This window comes from Herpailurus yagouaroundi, unplaced genomic scaffold (genome assembly GCF_014898765.1).
Source record: "Herpailurus yagouaroundi ecotype Mexico unplaced genomic scaffold, PumYag 162, whole genome shotgun sequence".
Lineage (NCBI taxonomy): Eukaryota > Metazoa > Chordata > Mammalia > Carnivora > Felidae > Herpailurus > Herpailurus yagouaroundi.
In genome coordinates, this window is record NW_024412403.1 from 8589339 (window position 1) to 8607040 (window position 17702).

Below are 17702 nucleotides of genomic sequence, written 5' to 3' on the forward strand. Positions count from 1 at the left end.
CCGCCCACCCCACCTGCCCCACCTGTCTCCCTTGCTCCGCCCACCCCGCCTGCCCCACCTGTGTCCCCTTACTTCTGCCTCCACCTCCGCTAGGTTTTTTTCTGTTTTAGCCCTCCAGGTTCTCACTCCCCTCAGGGCCTTTGCATCCGATGTTCCTTTGCCTGGAAAGCTCCATCCCCAGCTCTGCCTGGTTGGTTCCTCCTCACCCTTTAGGTCACATCACACCACCCTTCTTAGACCAAGTTTTTCCCGTTATTCTCCATCATGTTTTTCATGGCACAAATTGCAATTTATAATTTAGAGCAATGCTTCTCAAAATTTCTGGAGTATAGGATGAATTTTTCTAAATTTGCAGCCCATTGCAGATCTATATTTTTGTAAAATGTATTAGAAATGAATTACTAGAAAAATAAAATGAAAAAAAGACAAACAATAGAAGCCAGATTTTTTTTTTTTTTTTACTAGACTCAATGAACATAAGATTACTCTATCAAATCACTATAGAAGTTTCTAGGGGTGCCTGAGTGGTTCAGTTGGTTAAATGTCTGACTTTGGCTCAGGTCATGATCTCACAGCTTGTGAGTTCAAGCCTCTTGTCAGTCTCTGTGCTGACAGCTCAGAGCCTGGAGCCTGCTTCGGATTCTGTGTCTCCCTCTGTTTCTGCCCCTCCCCGCCCTCTCTCTCTCAAAAATAAGCATTAAAAAAATATAAATAAATAAAAAAAGAAGTTTCTAAACACTTCTCTCAACTTCTGTGTTACCTCAACTCAAGCTGGTAACACAGATCTGTGGCTCAGCTCTAGTCCACAGACCCTACTAGCCCATGCAGCTGGATAATCATTGGTTTGTCCCCACTGGACTATTAACTCCATAGGGGAAGGGACCTCATCTGTCTTATTCACCACATGTCCCTAAGGCCTAAAATGGTACCTGGCAGGTGCTAGGTGTTCAACACATTTCTATTGAATGGCGTGAGTGGTTGAATGAACAACCGGTCACTATAAAAGAGGGTGTGTAGAAAAGAGGGGTCCAATGGGCGGATTGGCTGGGTTGGTCACTGTTGGCCAAGTGGCTGGGTGCTGGTGGTGAAGTCTGCCAGCATCATGGGGGACCACCAGGGGCCCAGGAATGACTCAGCAGTGCTCTCCCTGCCCAGGCTCATGAGAGGCCCCAGGAGCGGGCTTTGCCAACGTAGCAGCCTGGTTTTATCCCAGAGAAGCTCTGCTCAGCCTGTCCCCCGTGCTCTGACTGGTAACCCTCTGATCTCTGATCAGATTCCCTCTGAGGACCCCGAGTAGAAATTCCACTCAAGATCCATTGCCATGCACTGGGAGGGGGGCAACGGGCTACCTGAGGGGAGTTTCAGAGAGTGAGTCTGGGGAGTCAGGTTTGGGTGGAGTCAGCTGGCGGTCAGCGGCCCTCTGCTCGGGAGCGGGCCATGCAGCCTCAACACTGGGCCCCAGAGGGAGGTCAGCAGGGACTCAGGCCCGAAACAGAGACAGAATCTGCAGGGTGGGGGTGGGGGAAGCCGCTGGTGGGCTTGCAAAGGTGGCCCCTGCTGTGTAGGGAAACGTGAATTGAGGAGAGAGCTGGCTCAGATAGAAACCCACAGCGGAGATAAGGCAACTAAACTTTTCTGGACTTAGCAGCCTGGCCAGGAGAAATGTTGTGGGCAAAACACACAGTACAGAGAGAAACAGGCAAGGGGGGGCGGGGGGCTGGCCCCAGGGGCCTCCAGGACAGGACGGGGAGGTAACGGCGAGGTCACACAGGCCTGAGCAGCCAGGCCTCTTTCTCACGGGGGTTGGGAGACAGCCCGGGACCAAGAGGCGGCTGCAGAAGAAAAGCCTGCAGGAAGGAGAGAAGCGGGAAGCGGAGATGTGAGGATGAGGCTAGGAGGGTGGGCCGGGCCCGACCACCGTCTGAGCAGAGCCACTGGGTCCGACATTCAAGTCAGGCCATGGGGTAACCTTGGAAGACGTCCTCAAAACTCCCTGTTTAAAATGCCCCTGGGAAAGGCAGGCAGGCCGGGAAAACGATCTTGTACAGTCTCCAGGGAGTCTGTCGTGTGCCCAGATTTCCTACTTTGTTTCTTTCTGTGTATTTTCCTGCGGCAGTGAGCAGCAAGATGTTTCAAATAAAAAAGGCCTACTGTTTGGGGCGCCTGGGTGGCTCAGTCAGTTGAGCATCTGACTTCCCCTCGAGTGATGATCTCACGGTTGGCGAGTTCCAGCCCCACGTCGGGCTCTCTGCCGTCAGAGCAGAGCCCGCTTCGGATCCGCTGTCCCCCTCTCTCTGCCTCTCCCCCTGCTTGTGCTCTCCCATAAATAAAAAAATTAAAAGGCCTACGTTTAAGTTGACCTATGAGAACGTGTGATTTCTGTAGGTAAATGAGAACAGCCGTTTCACGTGGCTCCACCTAAGGTATTGAGTCTAGGATAGAAAGCAGAGGGGAGTCAGGAAGACACATTCCATCGTCACTCAGCCCAGGGTGGGCGGTGGAACCTGGTGCCACAGGCCACAGAAAGCAGTGGAGCTTGGAAGAGGCACGGTGGCTGCATCGCCCAGTGCAGAGGGAGGGAGGGACAGGACAAGGGGGCAGGCCTAGAACGACAAGGAAGACAGGGGCTTCTCTGGCAAGAGGATGGGCTCCGGGCGGTCGGCACCCCGGGCCAGGCCCTTCCAGGGCGTCACGCCGGCCCATGCAACTGGCTTGTGGACACAACGGTGTAACCTTAGCCACAGTGCCGCGTCTGTGATGTAGGAAGCGTAAGTCTGCAATGCTCTTAACTGTGTGGCCGTGGGCAGCCCTGTGCTAAACGTCCACCCCCGAGTGTTGAGGATGCCTGTTCCGGCCACCGCGGAAATAGAATCACCCACTCTCGGAACCCCCAGAAGTGCTGGTGAAAGGGGCCAGCTTTCCGAAGGACAGACCTGAGGCCCCCATGTCTATGCCAGTAGTCCTCCCCCTCTCTGAGGTGGGAGAAACTATAATCTCACCTTCCATTGTCACCCCAGATCTTCCCTTTCTTCCTCACTGATGTCAGCCTGGTAGGCAGCAGAGGCAGAGAACAGGGTCACTTACTTGCTGCAATGCTCATTCACCTGGAGCTGGACAGACACTCTCTTGTTCTACTCTTGAGGTCCTTCCTCAGGCCAACCCGTGGCTGTGGGTTCCTTGCTCCTCCCTCAGCACTCTCTGACAGGGCCACGCCTCCTGCGTGCCACCAACAGAATCCCAGGGTCTTGGGCACTGCCCCCAAGTGTCTCCAGCAAAGGTTGAACGGTTTTCTCATGTGTCAAGTGGGCACCATAACAGTCATGACATCATAGGGTCTCGTGAGACTGTCACAACAGAAGTCCTTAGAACGGCATCTGGCACATGGTAGGTATTCTATCGGTGTCATATGAGTATGTATTACTCTTGTTGAAAAAAACATAACATCTCAGGGCAGGAACCGTGAGATCATGACCTGAGCCAAAATCGAGAGTTGGACACTCAACTGACTGAGCCACCCGGGCGCCCTATTCCAAGTTTTTATTTAAGTTCCAGCTAGTTAACATACACTGCAGTATTAGTTTCGGCTTCTATAGATCTCCTTATTTTAAACTTTTGTGTGGAGGGAACATCTATAGGGCAAGAATGCAGCCAGGTGTCAGGAATGCAGCGGAACCAGGAATTGACCAACCAACAGGTTTCTTGACCGCTCATCTCTGTTCCTCCAAGCACGTCTGTTTCATTTCTCATCTCTCTACAGATCAACCTTGTCTACTGCAGGGCCAGACGTGTCCAGTCACAACTCCAAAATGCTCGTGGTATAGACCCACCCATGTTCCTAGGTTGGCTTCCCTGGTGAACTGAGGGATGGTCCCCAAAGAAGAGGGAAATGATTGTGAGTTGGACGTATCCCCCCCAAAAGATGTCTACTAGAGGACAAAAGAGAGCATCAGTAGGAATTCATCGCATGCCGATATCAAAATGACAGTCGGAATTTCTGTCCTTTCTGAAATGAAAAAGCAAAAAACTAAAACATTAGATGTCACTATCGGTAGAATTAAATCAAGATATCTCTTGGACTAATGCAAAACGATATTTTCTTTTATTTGGACCTGAAGTTGGAAGCCATTGCACTCCAAATAACAACCAAGGCACAGTGGCATAAAGAAAAGGCACGGTCCTGATCTCAAGGGCTTGGACTATTCAGAAGCTATTTTAAAATTTCTGAAGTTATTTTTATTGCATCTACTGTTACCTTCTTGTTGCGTTTTAAATATTTCGTTGGATGTATGAGGTGAAGAAGATATCTTTTCTTTGTGTGTGTGTGTGTGTGTGTGTGTGTGTGTGTTTGTTTTTTTTTTTTTTTTTTTTTGAGACAGAGAGAGACAGAGCATGAGCGGGGAAGGGACAGAGAGAGAGAGACACACACACAGAATCCGAAGCAGGCTCCAGACTCTGAGATGTTAGCACAGAGCCCAACGTGGGGCTCAAACTCATGAACCCATGAGATCAAGACCTGAGCAGAAATCGGACGCTTAACCTACTTGAGCCACCCAGGCATCCCAGAAGATAGCTTTTCTGAGTGATGTGCTTGGAAATGGTCAAACCATACTGAAAAGTACTCAGGGTGATCAAAGTAACTGACAAATAAAACCGCTATTCCAGTGAACTTTGTGGCTTCCCTTGTGCACAGAATAATTGTGCTCATTTTCCTGGTTAATTGAGGAAATCCTCCGTGTATCTCCTATTTTTATTTTAGTTTTATTTTATTTTTTTTTCAACGTTTTTTATTTATTTTTGGGACAGAGAGAGACAGAGCATGAACGGGGGAGGGGCAGAGAGAGAGAGGGAGACACAGAATCGGAAACAGGCTCCAGGCTCTGAGCCATCAGCCCAGAGCCCGACGCGGGGCTCAAACTCACAGACCGCGAGATCGTGACCTGGCTGAAGTCGGACGCTTAACCGACTGCGCCACCCAGGCGCCCCATTTTAGTTTTATTTGAAAGAGCCAGCAGAGAAGCAAATGGAAGAGTAAGAAAGAGCAATTCATTAAACATGGGATTCTCAGGGCACCTGGGTGGCTCAGTCTGTTAAGTGTTTGACATCAGTTCAAGTCACGTTCTCACAGTTCATGAGTTTGAGCCCCGCGTCGGGCTCTGTGCTGAAAGCTCAGCTGGGAGCCTCCTTCGGAATCTGTGTCTCCTCTCTCTCTCCCTCTGCCTCTCCCCCGCTCACACCCTGTCTCTGTCTCTCAAAAATAAATAAATGATTAAAAAATTTTTAATATAAATAAATAAATAAAATTAAAACTTGGGGGGGGGGATGTAAATCTACAGAAACCAAAAGCAGATTTGTGGTTGCTCAGGGCTGGGGTGGGAGAGGAAGGAGCTGATAACTAAAGACTGTGGGGTTTCCTTTCGAGATGATGAAATGTTCTAAAATTTACTGTGGTGAGAGTTGCACATATTTGTGAATGTACTAAAAAAAACACTGAGTTGTACAATTTAAATGAATGAATTACAGTATATGTGAGTTCCATCTCAATAAAGCTGCTAAAAAATTAATGGTTGGATGGAGGAAAACTGGTTTTAAAACAAAAAGCTATCTGGAACACCCGGGTGGCTCAGTTGGTTAAGCATCCGACTCTTGATTTTGGCTCAGGTGGTGATCTCATAGTTTGTGGGATCGAGCCCCATATTGGGCTCTGTGCTGACAGCACGGAGCCTGCTTGGAATTCTCTGTCTCTCCCTCTCTCTGCTCCTGCCCCACTCCTCTCTCTCTCTCTCTCTCTCTGGATTAATAAGTAAACTTAAAAAAAAAAAAGCAATTTAAGTCAGCCACATCTATATCGTTTTAAACATGGAAAACTAGGAAGGGCTGGTTGACTAACTTGGTCTCTCTCTCTCTCTTTTTTTTTTTAATTTTTTTTTTTTTTTTTAGATGAGCTCCCTGCCCGATATGGGGCTTGAACTCATGACCTCGAGATCAAGAGTCATATGCTGTACTGACTGAGCCAACCAAGCACCCCTCACCTGTTCTCTTGATAAAGACTTCTCCTCTTGTATTGACAAACCAGCTTTCTAATGGTGAGTGAATTTATATTCTTTGCATTCTTATATGTTATAAGGATGTATATGTCTTTTTAAGTTTATTTTTATTTATTTTGAGAGAGAGCGAGTAAGCAGGGAAGGGGGCCTGGAAAGAGGGAGAGAGAAAGAATCCCAAGCAGGCTCCACACGGTCAGCGCAGAGCCTGACGTGGATCAAACTCATGAACTGTGAGATCATGACCTGAGCCAAAGTCAAGAGTCAGACGCTTAACCGACTGAGCCACCCAGGTGCCCCTAAGAATATATATTCTTATGCAATAAATAATTATTTTAAAATGTTAAGTTAGCCCAAAATATGGAATCCCAAATAATTACTTTCCATTTCATAAACCTAAGCAAGTAGGTCATTAGCTGTCCTATATGTCTTTGTATTAAATATTTGCCATTTTACAAATAACAAGTTTTCCACAAAACATGTTCTGGGCAGAGCTTTAGAACACGGCCATGGTTTATCAAAACATGAAAAGTGTGACCGAATTCAGGGAGCCCATCTGACTCAGAGAACATAATTTCTGTTCAGCCACTGGCAAATGAGAACGTCAAACATTGTGGCAATTTTTAAAGCAAACCAAAGCGGACACTGAAGAGCGTATGGTAACTTCTCTTAAAGCTGAAGCCGGTCTCTTTGGGACACTAGGGTGTTGTAAAAAAGAAAGAAGATGTAGTCATCGCTTCCCGTCTAAACACTAAGACATAATGGACACTATTCCAAAAGCCGCTCCTTCTAGGGACTAAGTACCTTGGAGACCTCAGAAAGAACAGGCAGCAACAGGAGGAATCCAAATAGAAAGAAAAGAAAACTGAGACCCCTGCCCCCTCCTGCCACAGCCTGGTCTATTAAGGGTTGTAAAAACCCCAAGGCCCAGGAATTCTGGTGATTTCCAAAGGCAGGCAGGAAGCTAGAAGTTTCCTTGTTTTGAGAGAAAGTTTTCTCCAAATCCCAGTGGAAAACCAGTCCAGAGACCAGGAAGTGAAACTGATGTGGATGCTTTGTTTGTTGGGGCAAATCGTCTGAATTTCTGAAATTAACCTGTGCCGCGAAAACATCCTGCTGGAAGGCTGTGGGTTGAATCAGGGTTCCCTTGGCTTAAATTCAAATCTCAAGGTGTCAGGTCAGGGATAGGCTATGACACGGGGTAGTTGATGAGCCCAAGGCCACCCCAGAAGAACTGGTTGTAGACAAGGCCTGCGGGCCCTCCTGGGAAACAGCCACGGAGCTCCAGAAGACAGCCACGGAAGTGCTGTCCAGGAACCGAGAGCCTCAGCCTGGTATCCTGTGCAAATAACTACCTTAGACTTTTTACTAACCCCAAAATAAATTTATTTCTAGATTGTAGGGGGAAATGGAGCAAACATAATGCTTTCTCTGAGATCAAAGCCAAGGCAGGGATACAAGCCTTGCTCATTTAGACTCCCGCCCAGGCGCATACAGGAATGCCAGAGAGCTCACAGCGGCCTCATTTCCTGAGGGCTGAAACTCACAGGAGATGGTGTCTTCAGAAGTTATGTTTGTGAGACATCACACTCCAGTAACTTCGTGACTGATATTCAATTGTCCTGCCTATGCCAGTGTTTGTTCAGGCCAACTCTGACGAAGAATGAACGTGTGTTTATATTTAGAAAATTTCTGCATTTGAGTGTGTTTGCTCTTTAATCACTTCAAGTGGCTTTCTTGATTTTAGCAAACTAAAATGATTTATACTAAAGCTAACCATACACATACCCTATGACCCAGGGACTGCTCCTAGATACGTACTCAATAGAAATGCACACACATATGCACAAAAGGCATATTCAAAAGAATTCATAGCGGAATTATCCATAATAGCCAAAACCCTGGAAGCAATCCAAACATCCATCGACAATAGAATGGATAAGTAGTGATATACTCCTACAATAGAATACCCTAGAACAATGAGTGACTCTTAGGTACACAATCTTGAGTAAAAGAAACCAGACACAAATAAGCACACACTGTATGGTAAATTTCAAAACTGGGCAAGAAAAATCAGTGGTATTAGAAGTCAGAATAGTGGCTATCCTTGGGGAAGGGAGTGAGTGTGTTAGCTAGGGGAACACATAAAAGGAGCTTCTGGGGTGATGATAATCTATTTCTTAACCTGGCTTGTATTTATTTTTTTTTTATTATTTATTTATTTATTTATTTATTTATTTATTTATTTTTGGGACAGAGAGAGACAGAGCATGAACGGGGGAGGGGCAGAGAGAGAGGGAGACACAGAATCTGAAGCAGGCTCCAGGCTCTGAGCCATCAGCCCAGAGCCCGACGCGGGGCTCGAACTCACGGACCGCGAGATCGTGACCTGGCTGAAGTCGGACGCTTAACCGACTGCGCCACCCAGGCGCCCCAACCTGGCTTGTATGTAAAAAAAAATTTTAGTGTTGTATTTATTTTTGAGAGAGAGAGAGAGAGAGAGAGAGAGAGAGTGAGAGAGAGAGAGTGTGTGTGCACGCACAAGTGGGGAAGGGGCAGAGAGAGCGACAGAGGATCCAAATCGGGCTCCATGCTGACAGCAGTTAGACCAATATGGGGCTTGAATTCATGAACCCAGATCACACCTGAGCCAAAGTCAGACGCTACTGACTGAGCCACTCAAGGCATCCCCCTGGCTTGTATTTTAAAGGCTGTGTTCTATTTTAAAATTCATCAAGTACCGGGAAACCCAGTTAGCTTAGTTGGTAGAGCGTGGGACCCTTGATCTAGGGATTGTGAGTTCAAGGCCCATGTTGGGTTGAGACATTACTTAAAAACAAAATCTTTAATAAAAAAAATAAAATTCATCAAGCACTTATGATTTGCTCACTTTTCTGTATCTGTTGTATGCTGATAAATGTATTTTAAAAAATATCTTTTGGGACGCCTGGGTGGCACAGTCGGTTAAGCGTCCGACTTCAGCCAGGTCACGATCTCACGGTCTGTGAGTTCGAGCCCCGCGTCGGGCTCTGGGCTGATGGCTCAGAGCCTGGAGCCTGTTTCCGATTCTGTGTCTCCCTCTCTCTCTGCTCCTCCCCCATTCATGCTCTGTCTCTCTCTGTCCCAAAAATAAATAAATGTTGAAAAAAAATATCTTTTAACGATCTATATGGTAGGTGTAACTATTGGATCAGTATATTGTTTGTGGAAAACTATGTAAAAATTTTGCATTTGCAGGTGTAGTTGATGTACTTGGAGAGACCCCCAAATTATGACAGCTGGTGACCATTATTGTTTGGTATTGTTAGTAATGAGTCCCAAGTCTTACACCTAACTTAAATCTGGGTCATAACCCTACCACATTGTTCAAAAATGTAATCTTGGGGGCGCCTGGATGGCGCAGTCGGTTAAGCGTCCGACTTCAGCCAGGTCACGATCTCACGGTCCGTGAGTTCGAGCCCCGCGTCAGGCTCTGGTCTGATGGCTCGGAGCCTGGAGCCTGTTTCCGATTCTGTGTCTCCCTCTCTCTCTGCCCCTCCCCCGTTCATGCTCTGTCTCTCTCTGTCCCAAAAATAAATAAAAAACGTTGAAAAAAAAATTTAAAAAAAAAATGTAATCTTGGAGTTTAAAGTAACTTAAGATACTCACAGAAAGATCTAACTTCCTGATGGCCTGGATCTCAGCAAATGGTCTTCCTTTCGTGTCTTACTTTGGAACTGAAGTCATCATCCTGAACATACACCTGAGACCTCTTCACCTTTTTGTGATGGATGGCTCAGAGGTCACTGCAAGTGTGCAGAAGACAAGGCCTTGAGAAACCCAGAGAGTCAAAAACGAAGGGTGTCAGGGAAGAAACCAAATGATTTCTTTAGAGCTTTCTCCTTTGAGTTGATTTTTTTTTTAATATGGGTTTTTTTTTTTATGCCAAAAAAAGATTGCATTATTTGTTTAGTGGCTTAATGGGCAAAGAAAAGATACAAATACTGTTTTAGTAGTTGAGTCTCAGCTTTTTAAACAGCTTTATTGGGGTGTAGCTTATGTACCATATATTTACCCAATCGTGGCACTGCACAATTCAATAATTTTAGGAAATTTATAGAATTGTGCAACAATCACCATAATCCAGTTTTAGAACATTTCCATCACCCCAAAAATTTCTTTGCACCCATTGTCAGTCAATCCCTGTTGTAGGAGGGCACTCACTCCCAGCGCTAAGCAAGCATTCTGCATTATACACATATATATAATGTATAATGCATATTATATAGCCATATATAATATATAATTATATATTATGCTTTGTGATTAAAGACTTGCCTTTTCTCTCTTTTTTTCTTTTGTTTTTTCTTGCTTACTTAGATTTATGGTCAGGGCCTATTAACAAGAAACAAGCATGCCTTTCAATCTGCTGAGGAGCTCAGCACAGTGGGACAGAAGGCAGAACTTTTGATTTTCTTTACCCATAATCAGAGAGTACAATCTCCTTCGTGGAGCAGTTTATACGAAATCTCATTATAGGAAGACAGAGGAATGGAGAATAGCTGGGGTGTCCTAAAGCAATCGCCTGTGTAAGTTGGCCAGCATGAATTTGGGGGAGCTACGGCAGTTGTCTAGTTAGCAGGAGTATCTTCTACGAGTCAGCAACCCCAACAACAAGTGCTCAGAAATGTGCATACGGAAATGTACATCCTCAAACAGGTGTCCTCCTCTCTGGTCTTCCTCCCAGGGTCCCAGCCACTGTGACAGCCTCCCATCTGACTTTCCTGTGCCCAGTCTTGCGTCTCTACAGAAAGAATGCTCAGAACACAAACCTGATCCTATCACTTTCCTGTTCAAAACTCTACAAGGCTCTTCTCCACAGCCCTCTGTGGATCGGCCGGGCCCCTGAGCTTGCTGCACAAGACCCTTCGACCTGGTTCCTGAACAATGACTCTCTTTCCGAGCATGCTGCAAGCCTTCTCTTGACATTTCATGTAATGCAACCACGCAGGGTAGTCTGTGGTATCTGGATTCTTTCACTTGGCACAATGTTTTCACGGTCCATTCATGTGTCAGCATGTTTTACTATTTCATTTCATCTCTTTTTATTACTGAATTATATCCCATTGCATGGATAGACCACATTTTATTGATCCATTCACCAGTTGATCTACATCTGGATTGGTTTCAGTTTGGGATTCTTGCAAATAAAGCTGCTATGGACATTGGTGTCCATGTCTTTGTGTGGACAAATGTTTTCGTTTCTCGTGGGTAGACACCTGCGAGTGGTAGTGTTGGGTTGTGTGGTAAATTTATGTTTAACTTTTTTTTTCTATTTGGATTTTTTATTTATTGCAGTAATATTGATAGACCAGTTAAATAAAGCATGAGCCTCCAAGCATTGCATATGCTCATTTTATACATTTATAAATCTATCCATTTAAAAATATTTACTGAGTGTTATAATGTTCTAAGTTTTGTACTAGAGAGAAGACTCAATTTGAAAAGAAGCGAAGGATGTGACACATATAATGAAACTTAAGCAAGAATTCTTTTTTGGTGGGGGGATATTTTTCATTTTATTCTGTTTTATCAGTTTTTTTTTAATTTACATCCAAGTTAGTTAGCATATGTTATAATGATTATAGTATAGCATATAGTGTTATAATGACTTCAGGAGTAGATTCCAGTGATTCATCTCCTACGTATAACACCCAGTGCTCATCCCAACAAGTGTCTTCCTTAATGCCCCTTGCCCATTTAGACCATCCCCCCCACCCACCTCCCCTCCAGCAACAGTTTGTTCTCTATATTTGAGTCTCTTATGTCTTGTCCCCCTCTCTGTTTTTATATTATTTTTGCTTCTCTTATGTTCTTCTGTTTTGTATCTTAAATTCCATATGAGTGAAATCATATGTTATCTGTCTTTCTCTGACTGACTTATTTTGCTTAGCATAATACCCTCTAGTTCCCATCCATGTTGTTGCAAATGGCAAGATTTCATTCTTTTTGATGACACAGTAACACTCCATTGTGTGTATGTATATATATATATATATATATATATATATATATATACCACATCTTCTTTATCCATTCATCCATTGGTAGACATTTGGTCTTTTTCTGTAATTTGGCTATTGTCCATAGCACTGCTATAAACATTGGGGTGTACATGCTCCTTCAAAACAGCACACCTGTATCCCTTGGATAAATGCCCAGTAGTACAGTTGCTGGGTTGTAGGATAGTACTATTTTTAATTTTTTGAGGAACCTCCATATTGTTTTCCAGAGTGGCTGCACCAGCTTGCTTTCCCACCAACAATGCAAAAGGGATCCTCTTTCTCCGCATCCTCGCCAACATCTGTTGTTGCCGGAGTTGTCAATGTTCGCCACTCTGACAGGTGTGTTGGTATCTCATTGTGGTTTTGATTTGTATTTCTCTGATGGTGAGTGATGTATGTTTTTTGTGTGTTTTTTTTGTTTTTTTTTTATTTTTTTTTAACGTTTATTTATTTTTGAGACAGAGAGAGACAGAGCATGAACGGGGGAGGGTCAGAGAGAGGGAGACATGGAATCCGAAACAGGCTCCAGGCTCCAAGCTGTCAGCACAGAGCCCGACGCGGGGCTTGAACTCATGGACCGTGAGATCATGACCTGAGCCAAAGTCGGCCACTCAACTGACTGAGCCACCCAGGCGCCCCGAGTGATGTATGTTTAAATTTTAATGAAATTGCCAAACTGTTTTCCAAACTGTTAACCATTTTACGTTCCCACCAGTGATGTATGAGGCTTCCAATTATTACTGCACATCCCCACCAGTACTTGTTATTATCTGTCTCTTAAAAATTGTAATCATTCTAGGGACGCCTGGGCAGCTCAGTTGGTTGAGTGTCCGACTCTTGATTTCGGCTCAGGCCATGATCTCATGGTTCGTGGCTTCCAGACTCACGTTGGGCTTTTCCCTGACAGCACGGAGTCAGCTTGGAATTCTCCTCTCTCTCTGCCCCTCCCCCTCTTGCGCATGCACTTTCAATCTCTCTCTCTCTCTCTCAAAATAAATAAATAAGCATAAAGAAATTTTTAATGTAATCATTCTAGTAGGCGCGTGACAGTATCTGTGGTTTTAATTTTCATTTATGTAATAGCTAGTTGTGCTAAGCATCTTTTTTAAATATTTCAAACTATAAAATAAAATCTGCTTGTAAAGGTTACTGTGTAATGATATAATGGAATATTACAATAATATCATATTCTAGATTTGCCCAGCAAACTCCAAGGCAGTTGAAGTTATTTTTATAAATATCCATCATTTTCGTAATCATCATAAAAAGTTCACCTATTTATGCGTTGGTGTTTCACCAGCAATTCTACAAAAATGAGTCACACAGACAGAGAAAAACAGGTAGTTTTTCCTTTTGCTTGGGTATATTATCTTCCTATCATGGGGTGGGGGGTGGGGGGAGAGATGATAGAAATAAGTTGCCCAAACAAACAAACAACCCCTCTGATTTCAGTTGGTTGTTCAGGGTCTAAAATAAAATAATGGAAAACTCTTAGTAGAGTCTATATAATTAGCATGGCAGGGATGAGCTACAGAAACAGCTAGCAAAAGCATCATGAGGCCCGTGGTTGGCGTACAAAGCTGCCCCGTCACAGGGAAGTGGGGACGGAGCTGGGCCTCATTGCTGGAAAGGGGACATGTTGCCGGATGCGGGTTCTGTTCTCAAACTTGACTCTTGTTGTAACTGAATTTCCTCTGTATGTAAAGGCATCAGATGAGTTCAAGAGCTTGGTTGAAACCTTACCAAATTCCTGGCAACTTCTTGGAACCTGCAGAGAAGAGTTCTTAGACTTTCTCCTCCAGCATGGAATGTTCCAGATCTCTTTTCACATTTCCATTTCACAACCCGTTTCATTGCTAATGAAGTAAGCTCCTAAATCCTTTTACAAAATCTCGACTCAAGAAAAATGAAGAGCCCACTGCCCATGGTCACTCACTGGGCACCTCAGCACTCCTGAGCTCTAGCCCATTCATAAAGATCTAAAGAGGGGCCTCTGGGTGGCTCCGCTGGGTAACATCTGACTTCGGCTCAGGTCATGATCTCATGGCTCATGGGTTCAAACCTCATTTTGAGCCCCACATTGGCCTCTGCTCCGACAGTGTTGAGCCTGCTTGGGATCCTCTCTCTGCCCCTCCTGCACTCGTACACACTCACACTTTCTCCTTCTCTCAAAAATTAATTAATTAAAAAAAAAAAAAAAAAGGTCTCAAAGAAAAGATTGGCCTTGTTGGTAATGTCCTTCTTTTCCTCTGGAACTTCCTGGTCCGTGCACATTCACCCAGCTCCTTATGTTATTTTCTGGCTGGAGGAGACCAGACATGTTCAGGACAGGCTTCTAAAAACTGTGCTCTTGGAATCGGGCCCCTGTCCACCCGTAGACGGGTATGGAAACAGTTGAAGAAGTGTTATTTCTCATACGCATATTTCTCATAGCCCCAAGCTGGAAACAAACCACATACGCACCACAAGGAGAGGGGATGGACACAAGTGGTACAGCCACACAGTGGGGGTCTCTTCAGCAGAGAATGAGACCCCTACAACTGCCCACACAGTTTGAAAGAATCTCACAAACGAATGTCAAGGAAAGAAGCCAAACAGGAAAGAGCACATGTCCTGTGATCCTACTGATCCCAAGTTCAAAACCTGTCAAATGGAGTCTATAGTGTAAGAGGGGGTCATGACCGGAAGGGAGCACATGGACTTATCCTAGGGGGCTAGTTGTGTTTCCTTTTAAAAAAAAAAAAAAATGTGTTTTTTAATGTTTATTTATTTTTCAGAGAGAGACTGGGAGACAGAGTATGAGTCGGAGAGGGGCAGAGAGAGAGGGAGACACAGAATCCAAAGCAGGCTGCAGGCTCTGAGCTGTCAGCACAGAGCCCGACACGGGGCTCGAACTCATGAACCAGGAGATGAAGACCTGAGCTGAACGAAGTTGGACACTTAACTGAGCAACCCAGGCACCCCTAAAACTTTTTTGAGGTTTTTTTTTTTTTTCAATTTACTTATTTTGAGAGAGACAGAGAATGAACAGGAGCAGAGAGAGAGAGGGGCACAGAGGATCCGAAGCAGGCTCTGTGCTGACAGCAGAGAGCCCGATGCAGGGCTCAAACTCACAAACTGTGATATCATGACCTAAGCTGAGGTCAGACCCTTAACAGACTGAGCCACCCACATGCCCCTACTTGTGTTTTCTATTTGATCTGGAGTGCTGTTTGCATGATCATATTAACCTTGCAAATACATATCAAGCTTATGCCATATGTTTTCACAGGTGTCATTCTTCAATAAAAAGTTTACAATGCAAAATTAGCCTGGAGGGAAGAAAGGATGCTTTATTTCTTAATGTTAGTATTTATAATAAAATTGCTATGAAATTTCCCCTAAAAAATGTGTTTTTCAATATATTACTCAAATAGACCTCTGGAATATAAAGAGAAATGATAATCTTTTATATAATTTCAGAGAGAGTTTTATGCCTTACTTAAAATTTTTTTTTCAACGTTTATTTATTTTTGGGACAGAGAGAGACAGAGCATGAACCGTGGAGGGGCAGAGAGAGAGGGAGACACAGAATCGGAAACAGGCTCCAGGCTCTGAGCCATCAGCCCAGAGCCTGACGCGGGGCTCGAACTCACGGACCGCGAGATCGTGACCTGGCTGAAGTCAGACGCTTAACCGACTGCGCCACCCAGGCGCCCCTATGCCTTACTTTAAAATCTACCTAAAATGTGGGCGCCTGGGTGGCTCAGTCGGTTAAGCATCCGACTTTGGCTCACGTCATGATCTCACAGTTCTTGAGTTCGAGCCCCGCATCGGGCTCTGTGCTTACAGCTCAGAGCCTGGAGTCTGCTTCAGATTCTGTGTCTCCCTCTCTCTCTGCCCCTCCCCTGCTCGTGCTCTGTCTCTCTCTGTCTCAAAAATAAATAAAAACATTTAAAAAAATTCTAAAATCTACCTAAAATAAAATCTCCACTTCCTTTGTAGAAAGCCCACCAGAATTTACTCCAAAGTCCTGAAAAGTAAAAATCTGTGAGCCTACTGGCTGGTCAGTGGTACATATTTTATTTCGTTGCAGCCTTCTTCGAGGACTAATGTTGTTTCCCCTGAGGGAACATAATGCTATTGAAGATGGACTGTAAACCAGGTGGTGGAACATTCCACTGGGGAGCAATGGGTCAGGTGCAGCACGGCCCTGCAGCCTTATCTGTCTCTCTCCAGGCCGATAACAGGAATTTGCAGAACAAGGATTTGCTTATTTCCTTATTCAGAATGAAATTTTCTCTGAGCTAGTGTAACTGGATCGTATAGAAATCACATCTGAGTTGGGGAAGCCGTTAGCACTGTGCCTTAACCAAGTCGGGGCTTCTGCACAGTGGGTGCACACAGCCCAGGGGGAAGGTGCAAAGAAATCCATAAGGAATATTGGGAGTTCTGGAGTTTTAGAAGTCTAAAAAAATTTTTAAATAATTTAATTTAACCTCTATTAATTTATTTTATTAAAAAAATTTTTTTAACATTTATTATTTTTGAGAGACAGAGTGTAAGTGGGGGAGGGGCAGAGAGAGAGGAAGACAGAGTCCAAAGCAGGCTCCAGGCTCCGAGTTGTCCGCACAGAGCCCGACGTGGGCTTAAATCCATGAACCGTGAGCTCACGACCTGAGCTCAAGTTGGACACCCAGCCGACTGAGCCACCCAGGCGCCCCTAACCCTTGTTAATTTAATGCACAGATCGACACTGGTACCTTTGCTTGGCACCTGGTCATGGATCATACAAGGTCTCGTGAGACAGGAAGAGGGTTTGCCTAACAGCAGGTGATGGAGTCACCTGTACTTATTGGGCCCAGTATATTGCCGTGTATACATGTGTGATGACGTAGATTTATAGGTTGTGTTAACCAATTGTAACTAAATTAACACACACCAGAAAGACAAAGTGTTTTAAAAATAATTCTGCCCAATTATCACAATTCAACAAGAAAAAGACAACCCAGTTAGAAAATGCACAAAGACTGGAATCGACATTTCATCAAAGAAGGTACAAATTGCCAGGAAGCACATGAAAAGTGCCCATCATTAGTCATTAGGGAACTGCAAATCAAAACCACAGTGAGGTATCCATTCAGACCCACTAGGCTGGCTGTAATCAGAAAAACAGACAGTCACAAGCATAACCAAGGATGCAGACAAATTGGAACCTTCATGTGCTGCTGATGGGAATGGACAATGGTGCAATTGCTTTGGAAACTTCCGGCAGTTTCTCAGGTAAAAAGAGCTATCATTTGGGGGCGCCTCGGTGGCTCAGTCAGTTAAGCGTCTGACTTCAGCTCAGGTCATGATCTCACAGTTTGTGGGTTCGAGCCCCGTGTCAGGCTCTGTGCTGACAGCTCAGAGCCTGGAGCCTGCTTCGGATTCTGTGTCTCCCTCTCGCTCTGCCCCTCCCCCACTCATGCTCTGTCTGTCTCTCTCAAAAATAAATCAACATTAAAAAAAAAAAAAAGGGGGCGCCTGGGTGGCGCAGTCGGTAAAGCGTCTGACTTCAGCCAGGTCACGATCTCGCGGTCCGTGAGTTTGAGCCCCGCGTCAGGCTCTGGGCTGATGGCTCAGAGCCTGGAGCCTG

At 44.9% G+C, this 17702-nt stretch overlaps 2 protein-coding genes across 3 annotated transcripts in view; one reads left to right on the top strand and one right to left on the bottom strand.

Moving 5' to 3' along the window:
* PIGP (phosphatidylinositol glycan anchor biosynthesis class P) overlaps positions 1-11250 on the top strand; it is a 40411-nt gene extending 29161 nt beyond the window's left edge. For both annotated transcript variants that reach the window (XR_005793155.1, XR_005793154.1), the window contains exons 7-8: positions 5938-6083; positions 10768-11250. The gene's annotated coding sequence lies outside the window, so the exon portion shown is untranslated. The remainder of the gene's footprint in view (positions 1-5937; positions 6084-10767) is intronic.
* RIPPLY3 (ripply transcriptional repressor 3) overlaps positions 9558-17702 on the bottom strand; it is a 24838-nt gene continuing 16693 nt past the window's right edge. Inside the window, exon 5 of the mRNA XM_040483943.1 lies at positions 9558-9602. Within this exon, the coding sequence (XP_040339877.1) occupies positions 9586-9602 (17 nt within the window). The 3' untranslated portion in view covers positions 9558-9585. The remainder of the gene's footprint in view (positions 9603-17702) is intronic.